The sequence below is a fragment of the Equus caballus genome, chromosome 18 (assembly GCF_041296265.1).
Source record: "Equus caballus isolate H_3958 breed thoroughbred chromosome 18, TB-T2T, whole genome shotgun sequence".
In the NCBI taxonomy this organism is placed as follows: domain Eukaryota; kingdom Metazoa; phylum Chordata; class Mammalia; order Perissodactyla; family Equidae; genus Equus; species Equus caballus.
In genome coordinates, this window is record NC_091701.1 from 40,670,745 (window position 1) to 40,683,012 (window position 12,268).

General features: G+C 46.4%; 1 protein-coding gene across 50 annotated transcripts in view; it reads left to right on the forward strand.

Moving 5' to 3' along the window:
- Positions 1-12,268, forward strand: part of TANC1 (tetratricopeptide repeat, ankyrin repeat and coiled-coil containing 1) — a 229,124-nt gene that overhangs the window by 199,403 nt on the left and 17,453 nt on the right. For all 50 annotated transcript variants that reach the window (XM_070241053.1, XM_070241035.1, XM_070241042.1 and 47 more), the window contains one exon: positions 245-323. In XM_070241053.1, coding sequence (XP_070097154.1) covers positions 245-323 — 79 coding nt within the window. The remainder of the gene's footprint in view (positions 1-244; positions 324-12,268) is intronic.

The window sequence follows — 12,268 nt, forward strand, 5'->3', positions numbered from 1 at the left end:
GTACCTAGTAATCCTGAACAATGTTGCTGAAATTCACTGAGTTTTTTTTTTTTTAGTTCTTCTCAAAGTGAAAATGTGAATAGCATATGAATTATGCTTGAAAACGGTTTTCATTATATTTTCTCTCCTTGTGCAGCATGAGATAATCATGGTTAAAAAAAAACACTGTCCTTTGATATGTGGGATGCGATAAGTGCATATGGCTATAAGATCTCACCTTAAATCATCTTGCCACTTCTGACAGGTGGTCCAGTGCTTGCTGGAACTGGAAAAGGAACATGAAATAGACGTCAATGGCACCGACACGCTGTGGGGAGAAACAGGTAATTATGATTCCACTGCTTGTAGTCTGGGCCAACTTTCTTAATGTTTTAGCCCCCATTTTGGCCTAATTGTCTTAAGAATGACTTGGGATGCATGTAGTCTTATTGTTATTTTATCATGAGGCATTTGAAGTTTAGAGCTTTTAAACCTTCCCAAATGAATAGTAAAACTTTTCTAGAAGCATATAAAATTTGAATCATTTTGAATTAGATTCGTAGTTCCTGTGCATCTGGTGAATGTCAGCTTAGAGATACCTAAATAAGGTGGTGGCTTCTGCTTTGCAGTCTTCCCACGTCCTAACCAACTTGGTCTCCTGCCACCGTGCAGAATGAGCAGGGCAGGAGCTTCCAGCCCTGTGCTCAGTTGAGTCAAAGGTGCTCAGTAAGGAAGGCTGGGGCTTGCCTTGTGCAATGAGAGTAGACTCGGGCCTCATGGGGACAACTTAAAACACCAAATACAAGCTACCAAGTCCATTTCCATTGGTGCAGGGTATGTGTGTGAACTGTAGTGTGGGAAGGAAGCCTGAGGTGAGTACATCTTAATGAAGATCTGAAATGTCAGATAAATATGGATAATGCTGCTTGGAAATTTCCCATTTGACTTACTTGGTACTAGAATGTAAGACTTTAAGTTATGAGTTGTTTAATAGATGTAACCAAGGATATTTAATATGCATTTCCAGGCTGTGTCCTATGTGTGTACATAGTGTATATGACTTATGTTTCTCTTGCACAGATTTATTTCCAAATGCTTCTTAATGATTTTCTAACAAGCCAAATGGTAGTGTGTTGAGTTTATTGGCCAGCTCATACTGAGAGAAAGCCTCAAGAGAGTTTCCTGGTGGGGACTGCACGCCTGCATCTCGGAGCCTTCTGGCACCCTCCCTCCAGGGCTGCTGCCATGCTCTGCAGTGCTAGTTGTGGGCCGTGGGAGGAGGTGGCGTGGCCCCTGGTTCCAAGGAGCACACAGGACCCCAAATGGGGTTGGATTAGGCTTGGGGCTAAACGTGTGTAGATTTAAATATTGCTCTTAATTCTTTATGGAGTCTTTCCCGCCCATTTAAATAGTACAGGCTACTCTAGAGTTTGGTGAAAGAAGTTTCCTTCCACTTTCGTATTGTGTTGTGGCCAGTAGCATAGCTGAGTAGGTCAGTGCTTGATTTTGCTTTGGGCTCAGCCAGAAGGTCTGAATCCCTACCCTTTCATTGCCTAGTTTAGCACCTTTGGACAAGTTACTTTGCCTCCCTGTCAAATGGGGTAAATAGTACCTGCTTTCCAGATCATGGTGAAGACTGAATGAGATAAGGCAGTCTTGCCCAAATATACCCCTTGGGCTCTTGTGCCCAGAAATTCTGATTGATTAGGTCCAGGGTGAGCCCAGGACTCTGTTTTCCTAACAGGCATCCCAGTCATTTCAGATGAGTCATGACTTCAGGACAAATGGAGAATTGCTGTGAAAAGCTGTGGAAAGTGCCCGGCTTAACAGTGACAGCATGATGAGAGGTGCCCGTGATGACGCTGGGGGGTTAGTGCTGGTGATAGTAATGGCACATGCTTGGCTCATGTGGGAATCTCCAACCTGTAATACTGAAGATGATTTTTCTTTCTGGAAGAAAACTCCAGAGAAGGCCTGCATGTGAGGGCTCTGGGGGAGTGGTCTGTTTTGTCCCGTGATGACCAGTCCTGAATTTCAGCAACCCCCCTCCCCTTCCTTGAGAATCTGGTAGGGTGATGGCTAAAGAGACGTGTAAGAGAAACTGCGGACTTCCCACCAATCTTCATGAGAAGATGAGTAGCAGTTCAGCCCCTTCCAGACCCTCGTGCGTCACCTTCAGACCACTTTGCAGCCTGAGAAGCAGCTCGCACCCTTCCTCACCAGGCGGTAGGGCGAATTTCGTCAGCCAAGAGTTTGAGAGACTTTTTTTTTTTAAGTTAAGCTGAGAAAAAGCTGAGCACTGTTTCTCAGGCTTAGGGGGACCCGGCAGCTCTGTAGACTGTGTGTCAATAAAACCAGTCTTGCTTCTCTGCATTTTTCTGTCTCATACCTTTCTCCTATGTTCCTTCAGAAATGACCTCCAGTGTCTACTACCCCGAACCCTCCTCCCTTCCAGGTCTGCGGTTGTCAGAGGAATCTATTGAAGTCTTGCACAGGAAGTTTTAGATGAGGGAACAGCTGCAAATAGGGGGCTTTGCATGAATCACTCAGATGTTGAGGTCTGTGTTTGGGATTTGGCCCGTAGGGTCCATGTTACCTGACCCCGAATGCCTCCTGGAACAGTAGGCCCTGTCAGCTCATATTCCTTGTTCTCACCACGCAGCAGCCTGGCGCTTCCCCGGCTTGTGCCAGCCACACCTGCTGTGTGCACTGGTTCTAATTGCTTTAGCCCCTGGGAAGGGAAAGCAATTGTTTTGTTTCCTGGTTTTGTTTGGTCCTCTTTCCTGGGTGTGGTCAGTGGTGCTCTGTGTCTCAAACACTCTAGGATGGAGCTTGTCTGTCTCCAGTCACAGCCTGAGGGTGGGATCCTGAGAGGGACCCTGTCTGGGGTCTAAGAAGATGACGGAACAACTCGAAGCTTTGTATGAATAATGCAGTTCATTATTTCTCTTTGAACCCTTGTATAAGTTTCTACAAGTCTGTTCAGTATGCATTTAGCTACGAACAGCTTGGCTTTAAAATAGGAGTTGATGGGGTTAGTAGGCAGGATCTCCGTGGTCTGCTTTTGGCTCGTGCACCCGTCTTTGAAGGGCCCGTTGTTTTCTGTGCAGCTGTGTGCCCTGTTTGGAGCACAGCTACCTGTCCATCTCTTCTGTCTCAGCCACATTCCAGAAGTGGGGGTGGTAAATCCATGCACAAAGTGCTTTTCTGCCAGGAGAGACCCTTGCAGTCCTAGTGTGTCTACTTTACTTTGCAGAAGGGTGGTTGTTGTGCCTGTTGCTGATTGGAAGCAGCGGGTCATCGGTGAGAGGTGATTGACAGCTGACAGCCAGAGGGGAGGGAGCACAGGGAACGGTCCGTCGTCGTCACTCAGGCCAGTCCATGTGGGGATGGTGGGAGTAGGGACAGTTGGGTGCCTTCAGTACCCTGACTGTCTCCCTGCTGATGACCCAGAGTCACTAGACATCATCACAAAAGGGGATGGTTCCTATCTTAGGTTTAAAGAGACAAGAAAGTATAATCTATTTGTAAGACATTCATGTAAAGTGGTAACAATGTTTAGTTTGGGCATTTATTGCAGTAAACCCATGGCTTTTAGAAAACATGCAGAATATCTCTACTGGTTTCGTAGAGTGAAGAGCCTAATTTATCTAAGTCTCCCTCTTCCCCAGCCTCTGGAGCCATTTGGTTTTTCTGTCTGCTTGATGTTTGGATCCAGCCCTTTACTAATCCAGCGGTAGTCGGGTAGCTCTTCAGTGCTTCTCCTCGTGCGCGCTCCGATGAAGTAGTATGACAGTCACTCGGCTGGAGAAGTCGTGGGACTGTCAGAAGAAAGCTCAAAGGACTGGGCTTGCTGGTGTGTCTCCCACAGCGGCTCTGCCCTCAAGGCAGCCGAGGCCCTTTGCTCTGTGACATTCACGGTCTTGGTCCCATGGTTTTGGGCAGCCTGAAACATGACAAGAGCCCATCAGATGCCTGTCTTATCTCTGTTTTGGGCATTCCACAGCCATGACAAGTAGGTGCTGGCTCCCACGAAGTCCCGACCCAACTGAATGACTGTTTCCATGTCAGTGTTTGGTGTCAGTCGGCCCAAAATGATCAGAGATGCCTAACTGGTGACCTCATGCTGTTGTGAATTGTCAGAGGAGCTGTGTTTCTGAACTCCAGGCAACTCTTGAGTCTGTGGGCCTGCTGTCTGTTTCTGGGCAGGACTTCTCGTTCTTTCTAGGGGAATAGAGGCCCTTCTGTTTCAATGTTTGCCATTTTACATGCAAATTTGCCAGTCTTCTAGGCAGCGCCTTCGCCTCCCCCAGCTCCTTTGGGTCACTTTGCAGTTCCCTTCATAGTACTTAGGACTTAAAAATTTGATTGTTGATGTTGCTTATTTGATAAAAGCCGGTTTCCCCAAATCACGGGCTTCAGGAAGACAGAGATCTCCGTGTCTCTTGTGCTCATCCATGTGTACGGCAACTGTCTAGTTTAGTGTGGTCCAGTAGAACTTTCTGTGAGGGTGGAAATGCTCTCTATCTGTGCTGTCCAACTTGGTCGCCACTAGCCACTGGTCTACTCTGGTGCTTGTCACATAGGTGCTGACTGAATGGACAAGTGGGTTTAAAGAAAACTAAGCCCTGTAATTTTTAAAGTAGGTGACATTCACTTTGCAGAAAAATGTGGGAGAAATTTTGTTGTTGGAGCGGGAGGGGTAAGGAGCCCAGTTGCCTGTGAGGACCTAGTCTTCAGGTTTCTTTGTGTCTATCACAGCACAGGTCATGTCCCACTGGATTGCAGGTTGGCTTAGAAAGTCTTGTCCAAGTCACCAGTGCTGCCCATGTGCTGAGGGTGTGGCTGGGTGCTGGATTGCAGCTTTGTGAACACAGCTATTAGTGACCAAACGTGGTGTGGGCATGGCTGAAGGGATAGTATAGCCCATGCCAGCCCCATCTTTGTGTCCATAACATCTCCCTCCCGGCACCACCAGCCCGACTGCCCACCCCGGGATGTGCTGTGTCCTCACACTGTTGTCCCCTCAGAAATCCTTCTTTTTTTTTTTTTTTTTTTTTGTGAGGAAGATTAGCCCTGAGCTAACTACTGCCAATCCTCCTCTTTTTTTTTTTTTTGGCTGAGGAAGCCTGGCCCTGAGCTAACATCCGTGCCCATCTTCCTCTACTTTATATATGGGATGCCTACCACAGCATGGCGTGCCAAGAGGTGCCATGTCCGCACCCAGGATCCGAACTGGTGAACCCTGGGCTGCCGAAGCGGAACATGCGCACTTAGCCGCTGTGCCACTGGGCCGGCCCCTTGGAAATCCTTCTTACTGCTTTATAGCTAGTGTGCCAACAGGCCTAGAGTCCTGGGCTTCACACATGGATAGGATGCTGTCTTGCCCATCAGCCAAGAACTGCCGTTCCCTATTTCTGAAAGGGGATGCCCCATCAGAGGGCGTTAAAGTCTGACTGATATCTTTCATGTAAAGTGTTCTTTTATGTTGTCTGGGCTATGTTAGTTGGTAAATACTTGCCAAAGAAGTTTAGTCATTATAAATACTGTTTTTGATTGCTAAAGCTGTAAAAACACCTTATTTGCCTCTATTTCCAGGAAGGGCTGAGCTTTCTCCACTGTGAATTGAGTAGGTCATTTAGCTACACAGCCCTCCCTTTTTGTAGCTCCTTGAAGCAGTTTAGCTCAGCATGTCCACTAACCGCAGTTCACTATTCTCCTTCTGGATAGGACCTAGCTACCTCTGGAACTTAAATCTGAGGCCTGGCCCTGTCAGCTGGGATGGGGGTGTTTCTAGGCCAGTCTTGGGGGTGGAGGGTCCTCACACCTGTTTGCTTACTGGGCCATGAAGCCAGATAATGAGTTGTATTTCATCCTTGATGTTTTAAAAGTTTCTGTCTTGTCTCCATGGAACTGCTTTAATTTCCCACTTGGTGGCTCTGCCTGTCCTCCTGGAGGTGAGGTGTCCCTCAGCTCTCAACTGCAGGTGGACCAGGTCATGGACAGCCGAGCTTGTCACACCCGAGGCTGCCGCAGAACACAGTGCATGCATCCCAGGGAACAGGATGCCTTATTGTTGGTTTAAAAATGACCCTCTGTTCGTTTGAATTTTACCTTACGTCTTCTGGAGAGACGGGCGCTGTTATTTGATAAGGGTTTAAAGTAAATTTCAAACTTACTGGATTAAGTTTGGCATTCACATATGTATGTACATCTCAAGGCAGAATTTCAGGTGACAGCCTGGAAGGAAAAAAGCATTTGTCCATTGCTTGTTGGGCATGTGGAGAATTTGTCAAATGTATCCTGTCGAGAAAAGCTAAGTGACTTGCTGTTGTGCACCTAAGATACTCGATCTTTTGGAGCCCTGAGCATCTCACTGGTACTGTTGGAAAATCCTTGTCATGGCGTTCCTTCCTCTGCTAGTGTTTGTTTTAAGAAAGGATGGTAGGACTAGTGGAAATCCAGGTTTCTATTGGTTCAAACAAGGGTGGAAGCTCTTGATTTTTCTTGGCTTAAAAGCATGAAAGAGTAAGTAACCCAGAACCCTAGAGGGTGTGAGGAAGAGGGTACCTCAGGATGGGAGGGGTAATCCAGGATCCTGGATAGTTGGGGGAGGGGGTAACCCAGAACACTGGAGAATATGGGAGAGGGGCTAGCTCAGGGCCCTGAAAGGAGGGAGATGAGGTGGGGTAACCTAGGACCCTGTAAGAGGAGAAACAAAGTAGGGTAATGTAGGACACTGGGGGAGGGGGTGACTCCAGCCCTGGCAGGAAGGAAGTGGGTGTGGGGGTCACCCTAACAGTAGAGGGAGATTTGGGGGTAAGAACTAAGGAGACGGGGTTTGTCCACACTCTGTCCTCTTCCTGCTCTAGCAGATGCCATGGGTTCACCCCTGACATGAGTGTGTTCTGGAGACCACTCCTCTCTTCTGAGATGGGAGCAGAAATCAGCTGACCTGTGTGTCCCTTCCCTCCAAGGTAGGCGGAGGGGCAAGGAGTAGGGCGTGTCAAAAACCCATAGTGTGTGTCTCAGGTGCAAATGGACTGGTGGCTTGAACACTAACCAGAACTGTGTTCACCACCGTTATCACGTCGTATGTGCTGTACGTGGGGTTCATTGTTCTCGTGAGTAGTTTCTCCCTATGCATTTAAAAAGAGTGACAACAAACTCCTGCTTTCAACATAAAAACTTGTATAGTCATGCGTGGCTTAACAACGGGGATACATTGTGAGAGATGTGTCGTTAGGCGATTTCGTCATTGTGCAAGCATCATAGAGTGTACTTACACAAACCCACATGGTATAGCTTACCCCACACCTAGGCTGTGTGTTACTGCTGTTACAGGACCACCATCGTATATGTAGTTTCTTGTTGACCAAAATGTCGTTACACAGCGCATGACTATGCACAACTACGTTTCGGTAGCTTAGAGCTTCTTTACCTACAAACACTGTGGCTTGTCTTTCAATCAGCCACTCCTAGAAGGATTACACGCGGTTCACCTGTGCCCCCTCAGAGAAATCGTAATTGAATCTTTCAAATTCTGATTGAAATGATATTTGGATTCCCTCTTACTTTTCTTTTTTGAGAGCGGTTGTGAACTTGTGTAGAGTGGTTTTGTGAAAATGCCCCCTTTTTACGCTGACCCCCCCCCATGTGGAGTCCTGCACATAGCTGTCCCCACGGCACGTGCTCAGCCCTTTAAGGGGAGAGTGAAGAGCAGCACTTTATACATGCTTTAAATAATTTGGTGTGTAAGAGGATCTATCAAAAATGTGAGCGTTCTCAGCACACTTTAGAAGTAACAGCTGTTCAAGGCTGGGATCTTCTGATAGGTTTTTAGAACAAAGTCTCTATGAAATGTGATTTATGTTGTCCATGTTTTAGGAAATTGTTTTTAAATTGAATTTATGTTATTTATAGTGCAGATTATTCCTCAAAGGATTTGAGAGGCTTATTTGAAATAATAATATATAAGAATGGGGGAAAATAGCGTCAGGAATAGCACACGAGAAATAGCACAGATATTCCTGCCATAATGTCCTGAATGTTCACTGGCCATTGGATGCCATGTAACCAGAGTGAGAAGGGAACATAGTGATTGTAGATTATTTTTACTGTCCATGGGAGAAAGCTTACCAGTTCTTCAGGAGAAGAAGAGTGTTTTCGGATATTATTGGTCTAAAACAACATTCATAGTCTGTTTGATTAGTTAAATATTTTTAAAGGAGATTTCCTGGAGGCAACAGCATAGGGGTTAAGAACTCCGACTCCAGCCAGACTCGTTGACTTCAAATCCTACCCCTGCCTCCCACTGGCTGTGTTACCTTAGGCAAGTTGTTTAACTTCTCTGGGTCTTATTTTCCTCATCTGTGAAACCAGGATGAGTGGTACTTGCCTCATAGAAGTTAGTTGTATATTAAATGAATTTGTGAATTTGAAGGGCCGTGAAGTGTCATATAGGGAGCACTTTACAAGTAACATAGTATTTTACAATATGTCAGGATCTTCCTATTTTGGTTGAGAGCATGGCTCTAGTTCATTCAGCTGCTTGAGTTCACTGACTGACACTGATTGGCTTCATGATCTGGGGCAAATGATGTACCTCTTGTGACTCGATTCCTTTGCCTCAATAAAATGGACATAATAAAAGATTCTTGTCAAGAGTCAATGAGAATTCACCCATCGTATTTTGCCCAGAGCTTGGCAGTTCTAAGTGTTCAATAGATATAATGTGCTGCCAGAGTTGCGATGAGTTGATTGTTAATGTTAATTATTATTGTATATATTAATTTATGCTGTACATTTGGTCTTGATTCATTGAAATGAATGCTTAAGTGATAGAATCTCACAGTTATTTGCAATTACTTTATGGATACGAAGGGCAGAAAAGAATCTTGGTCATATAGGAAGTCCTGCTTAGTGACAATTACACATTTTATTTCTTTAAAGAATTCCTTGGCAATTTGAGATTCATGTTTTTGATCTTTAATCTATTCATGGAGACTGACAGAGTGTTTTTACAGGAGAACTTGTAACGTGTCAAGGGTGTCTTGGTTCCTCAGATTTGCTTCCCGCCCTGTTTCAGCCCCTCGTAGGGAGCTCGTCGGGCACTGGGCTGATGTGGGGGAGCGAATATCTTCATGGGATGCCTGGTGGCTGCCTGTTGCCTTGGAACACAGATTCCCTGTCCTTGACCCCAGCCCGGCCTGCCGCTGTAGGCCTCCTGGGAGACTTCTGCCAAGTGGAGAACAATAAGGAGGGTCAGAATAACAAGGAAGGTGTTCCAAACAACAGCTTGGTAAATTCAGAGAGCCTTTGGGCCGTGCTGGCTTCCCGTCATAAGGTCGCTGAGCGGCTGCGCCCCTCCCAGCAGGGACTTCAGTCAGGGCTGGGGGTCCTGGAGGTTTCTCGGGGGGTCGTCTCCCAACACAGTGACATTTTTCAGTAAGAGCAATCTTTGTTGTGTTACATTTTATCCTTTACGTTGTTGAGGATTAGGTCAAATATCTGCCCAGTCTTTGTGGAGATGAAGAATTTATAGCTGTTAGGAAGTTTGTTCTTCTAACGGAAACTCTCCCCTCCCTCAACAACGGAAGGAAGTGCCTAACAAAGCGAGGCTGTGAGATTTGGCGTTTATAAATCTTAGCCCTGTTCCTAGAAGGTGGAGGAGGGGGTGTTGCCTGTTGTTTGGGCGGGTTGGGGGGAGTGATGCTACTTTCATTCAGTCAGGACCTCAGGGCCAGCCTCCGGGAGGCCCTCAGTGTGACAGCCTACCCCAGACCCAATGGCACCAAAGCCAAGTCCAGGCTGCGGTCAGCCTCTGCTGTGACGTAAAAGGTCAGTTGTTGGAAAGTGAAGGAGGAGGGGCTACCATTCCCAAAGAGTTTTTTAAAAAATCATAAATTGGGGCCGGCCCAGTGGTGTAGTGGTTAAGGTCCCACATTCTGCTTTGGCGGCCCAGGTTTCACTGGTTCAGATCTACACACTGCTCATCAAGCCATGCTGTGGCAGAGTCCCACGTACAAAGTAGAGGAAGACTGGCACACATGTTAGCTCAGGGACAATCTTCTTCAAGCAAAAAGAGGAAGATTAGCAATGGATGTTAGCTCGGGGCTAATCTTGCTCACAAAAAAAGAAAATCATAGGGGCCAGCCCCATGGTAGAGTGGTTAAGTTTGCGAGCTCCACTTTGGCGGCCCAGGGTTTCACCACTTCAGATCCTGGGCATGGACATGGTACTGCTCATCAAGCTATGCTGAGGCAGCATCCCACATGACACAGCTAGAAGGACCCACAACTAAAAATACACAGCTATGTACCGGGGGGCTTTGGGCAGAAAAAGGAAAAGTAAAATCTTTAAAAAAAAAAAATCATAAAATCCCTAATTACATTTTACCTTTTAGATAAAACAGCTGAGGATTTTCAGCATTTCATGTGCACTTTTTGCTTCTGTTCTCCTTTCCAGTTGCGTGGGGTTTGTCCAGCAAGCCTCCAGTTGAGGTTCAAACATCACAGCCTTTGTCACATCTAATGGTTTCCATCTTGGTCCCAACTAGATGACATTTATGAGAACCCCGCTCCTTACAATTAATATTGGCTCTTTCATTTTTTTCGTTTTCCATTCATTTTTTATAAAAGATGGGGAAATCCAATATATTTGGGAAGAAATTGCACAAATAAACACAAGTAGAGAAAGCAAAGCTGAGCCACTCTACCCACCTCATTCTCGGCTACCTCAGCCAGGAGGAAGTGCCCTTCTCAGGTGTGAGCAGTTTTGCTAACATGCTCAGCTCCAGCCTTGGAGGGTGATTTGGGTCATCAGTGTGCCAGGTATGGAAAGGGCACTGTCTGGAACTGGGGAACCGCTTCTGTGCACTGACCTGTCACCCTTCTCTGAAAGTCTCTAAGCTGGGGACAGAGGGATATGAGGGGAAAATAAACGATCCATCGTTAGAGCCTCGAGCCGGCCATCCTGTGCCCAGGTAGCACGGCCCTGTGTGTTTGAGTGACAGATGTGCCATAAAATGTTATTAACAGCCCTGTCTGTGGAATGACTGTGTTCCTGGCAAGTTGAGAGTTGAGTTTTTGTAAATCAAATCCTTGCCCAGAGAACTTTAATACATAAAAGATTCCTGCAAATGATCCATTTTACAAAGAACCATGTCTCACTGTTGTTTTCAATAAGTTCATAGTGTTGAGTGTTAATTGGGTTTTCTTAAAATGAACACCTGCTGTGACAAATCTACTCATGCTCTGAAGACAGAGGACAGTATTGCTGAGTTAAAATTATTCAGACTTGTCAGAAAATGATAGATACTTACATGGGAATTTAATTACAAAAATGCCATTTTGTTAAGGAATTTGCAAGTAAAAGAAGTTGTGTCCAGTTTGAGTCCTCGGAAGTGCCATGTGTTCACCTTGATTGTAGAGTTGCCATTTGATACCAAGTCTTTTCTCCTTCATCTTTGAATTTCATTCGCCAGAAGACAAGGCCTGCCCCCCTGCCGGGTGGTCTCTCCTCCATCCTCGTCCCTCCCCCCTTTTCTTGTGGCCTGGCAGAGCGTGTTGACCCTCAGTAGAGGCTGGTGGTCAGCTCAGAGGTCGGCCTTCTCGGCAGAATAGTTGGAATTCCTGAGCAGAGTCTTGCCAGTGATTTGTTTGTTTAAACATGTGGCTGACTATTCTTCAGTCTCGCTTGTTTCCGAATATGGTATCCTTCAATCCTTGTGGCTGCTGAAACTTGAGAGACACCCTAGCCTCAGGGGTCCTGAGTGATGCGGCCAAAAATATTCAATCTGAGTGAAAAAAGGAACACACAGGTCCTATTTGTCGGCAGCCCTTGAAAACCAGAGCCTCGTTAAGGATCTTTGTGCAGAATGTGGCCTGTGTTCGGCCTGAGGAAGCTGTGAGACTCAGCCTGTGCTTGTAGGTGCTGTGTCACCTCCAAAGGAAGTTCATCACCAGATGCACAGCCAGTCAGGCTGTAAAGGAACAGAACAGGATCCTGTCGCCAGGCCTGGGGGGCGCTCTCGTCTGCTTGTCAGCTGCTCCCACTTCGGGATTCTGTGGTGGCTCCATAAAACACACGGCCCTATTTTTAGTGCCGGCTGTCATTCTTGATGTGCTGCTCTTGCAAAAATTCATCGGCAGCTGCAACAGACTTCCTGATTTAAAGGCCCCGTTTATAATACGGCAGAACTTGTTTACCAAATAAAAGAGAATGGAATGTTAGGGTGGATCAGCTGCTTCAGACCTCATCGACTGAGGAGCCCTGAGCTTTCTCCTTT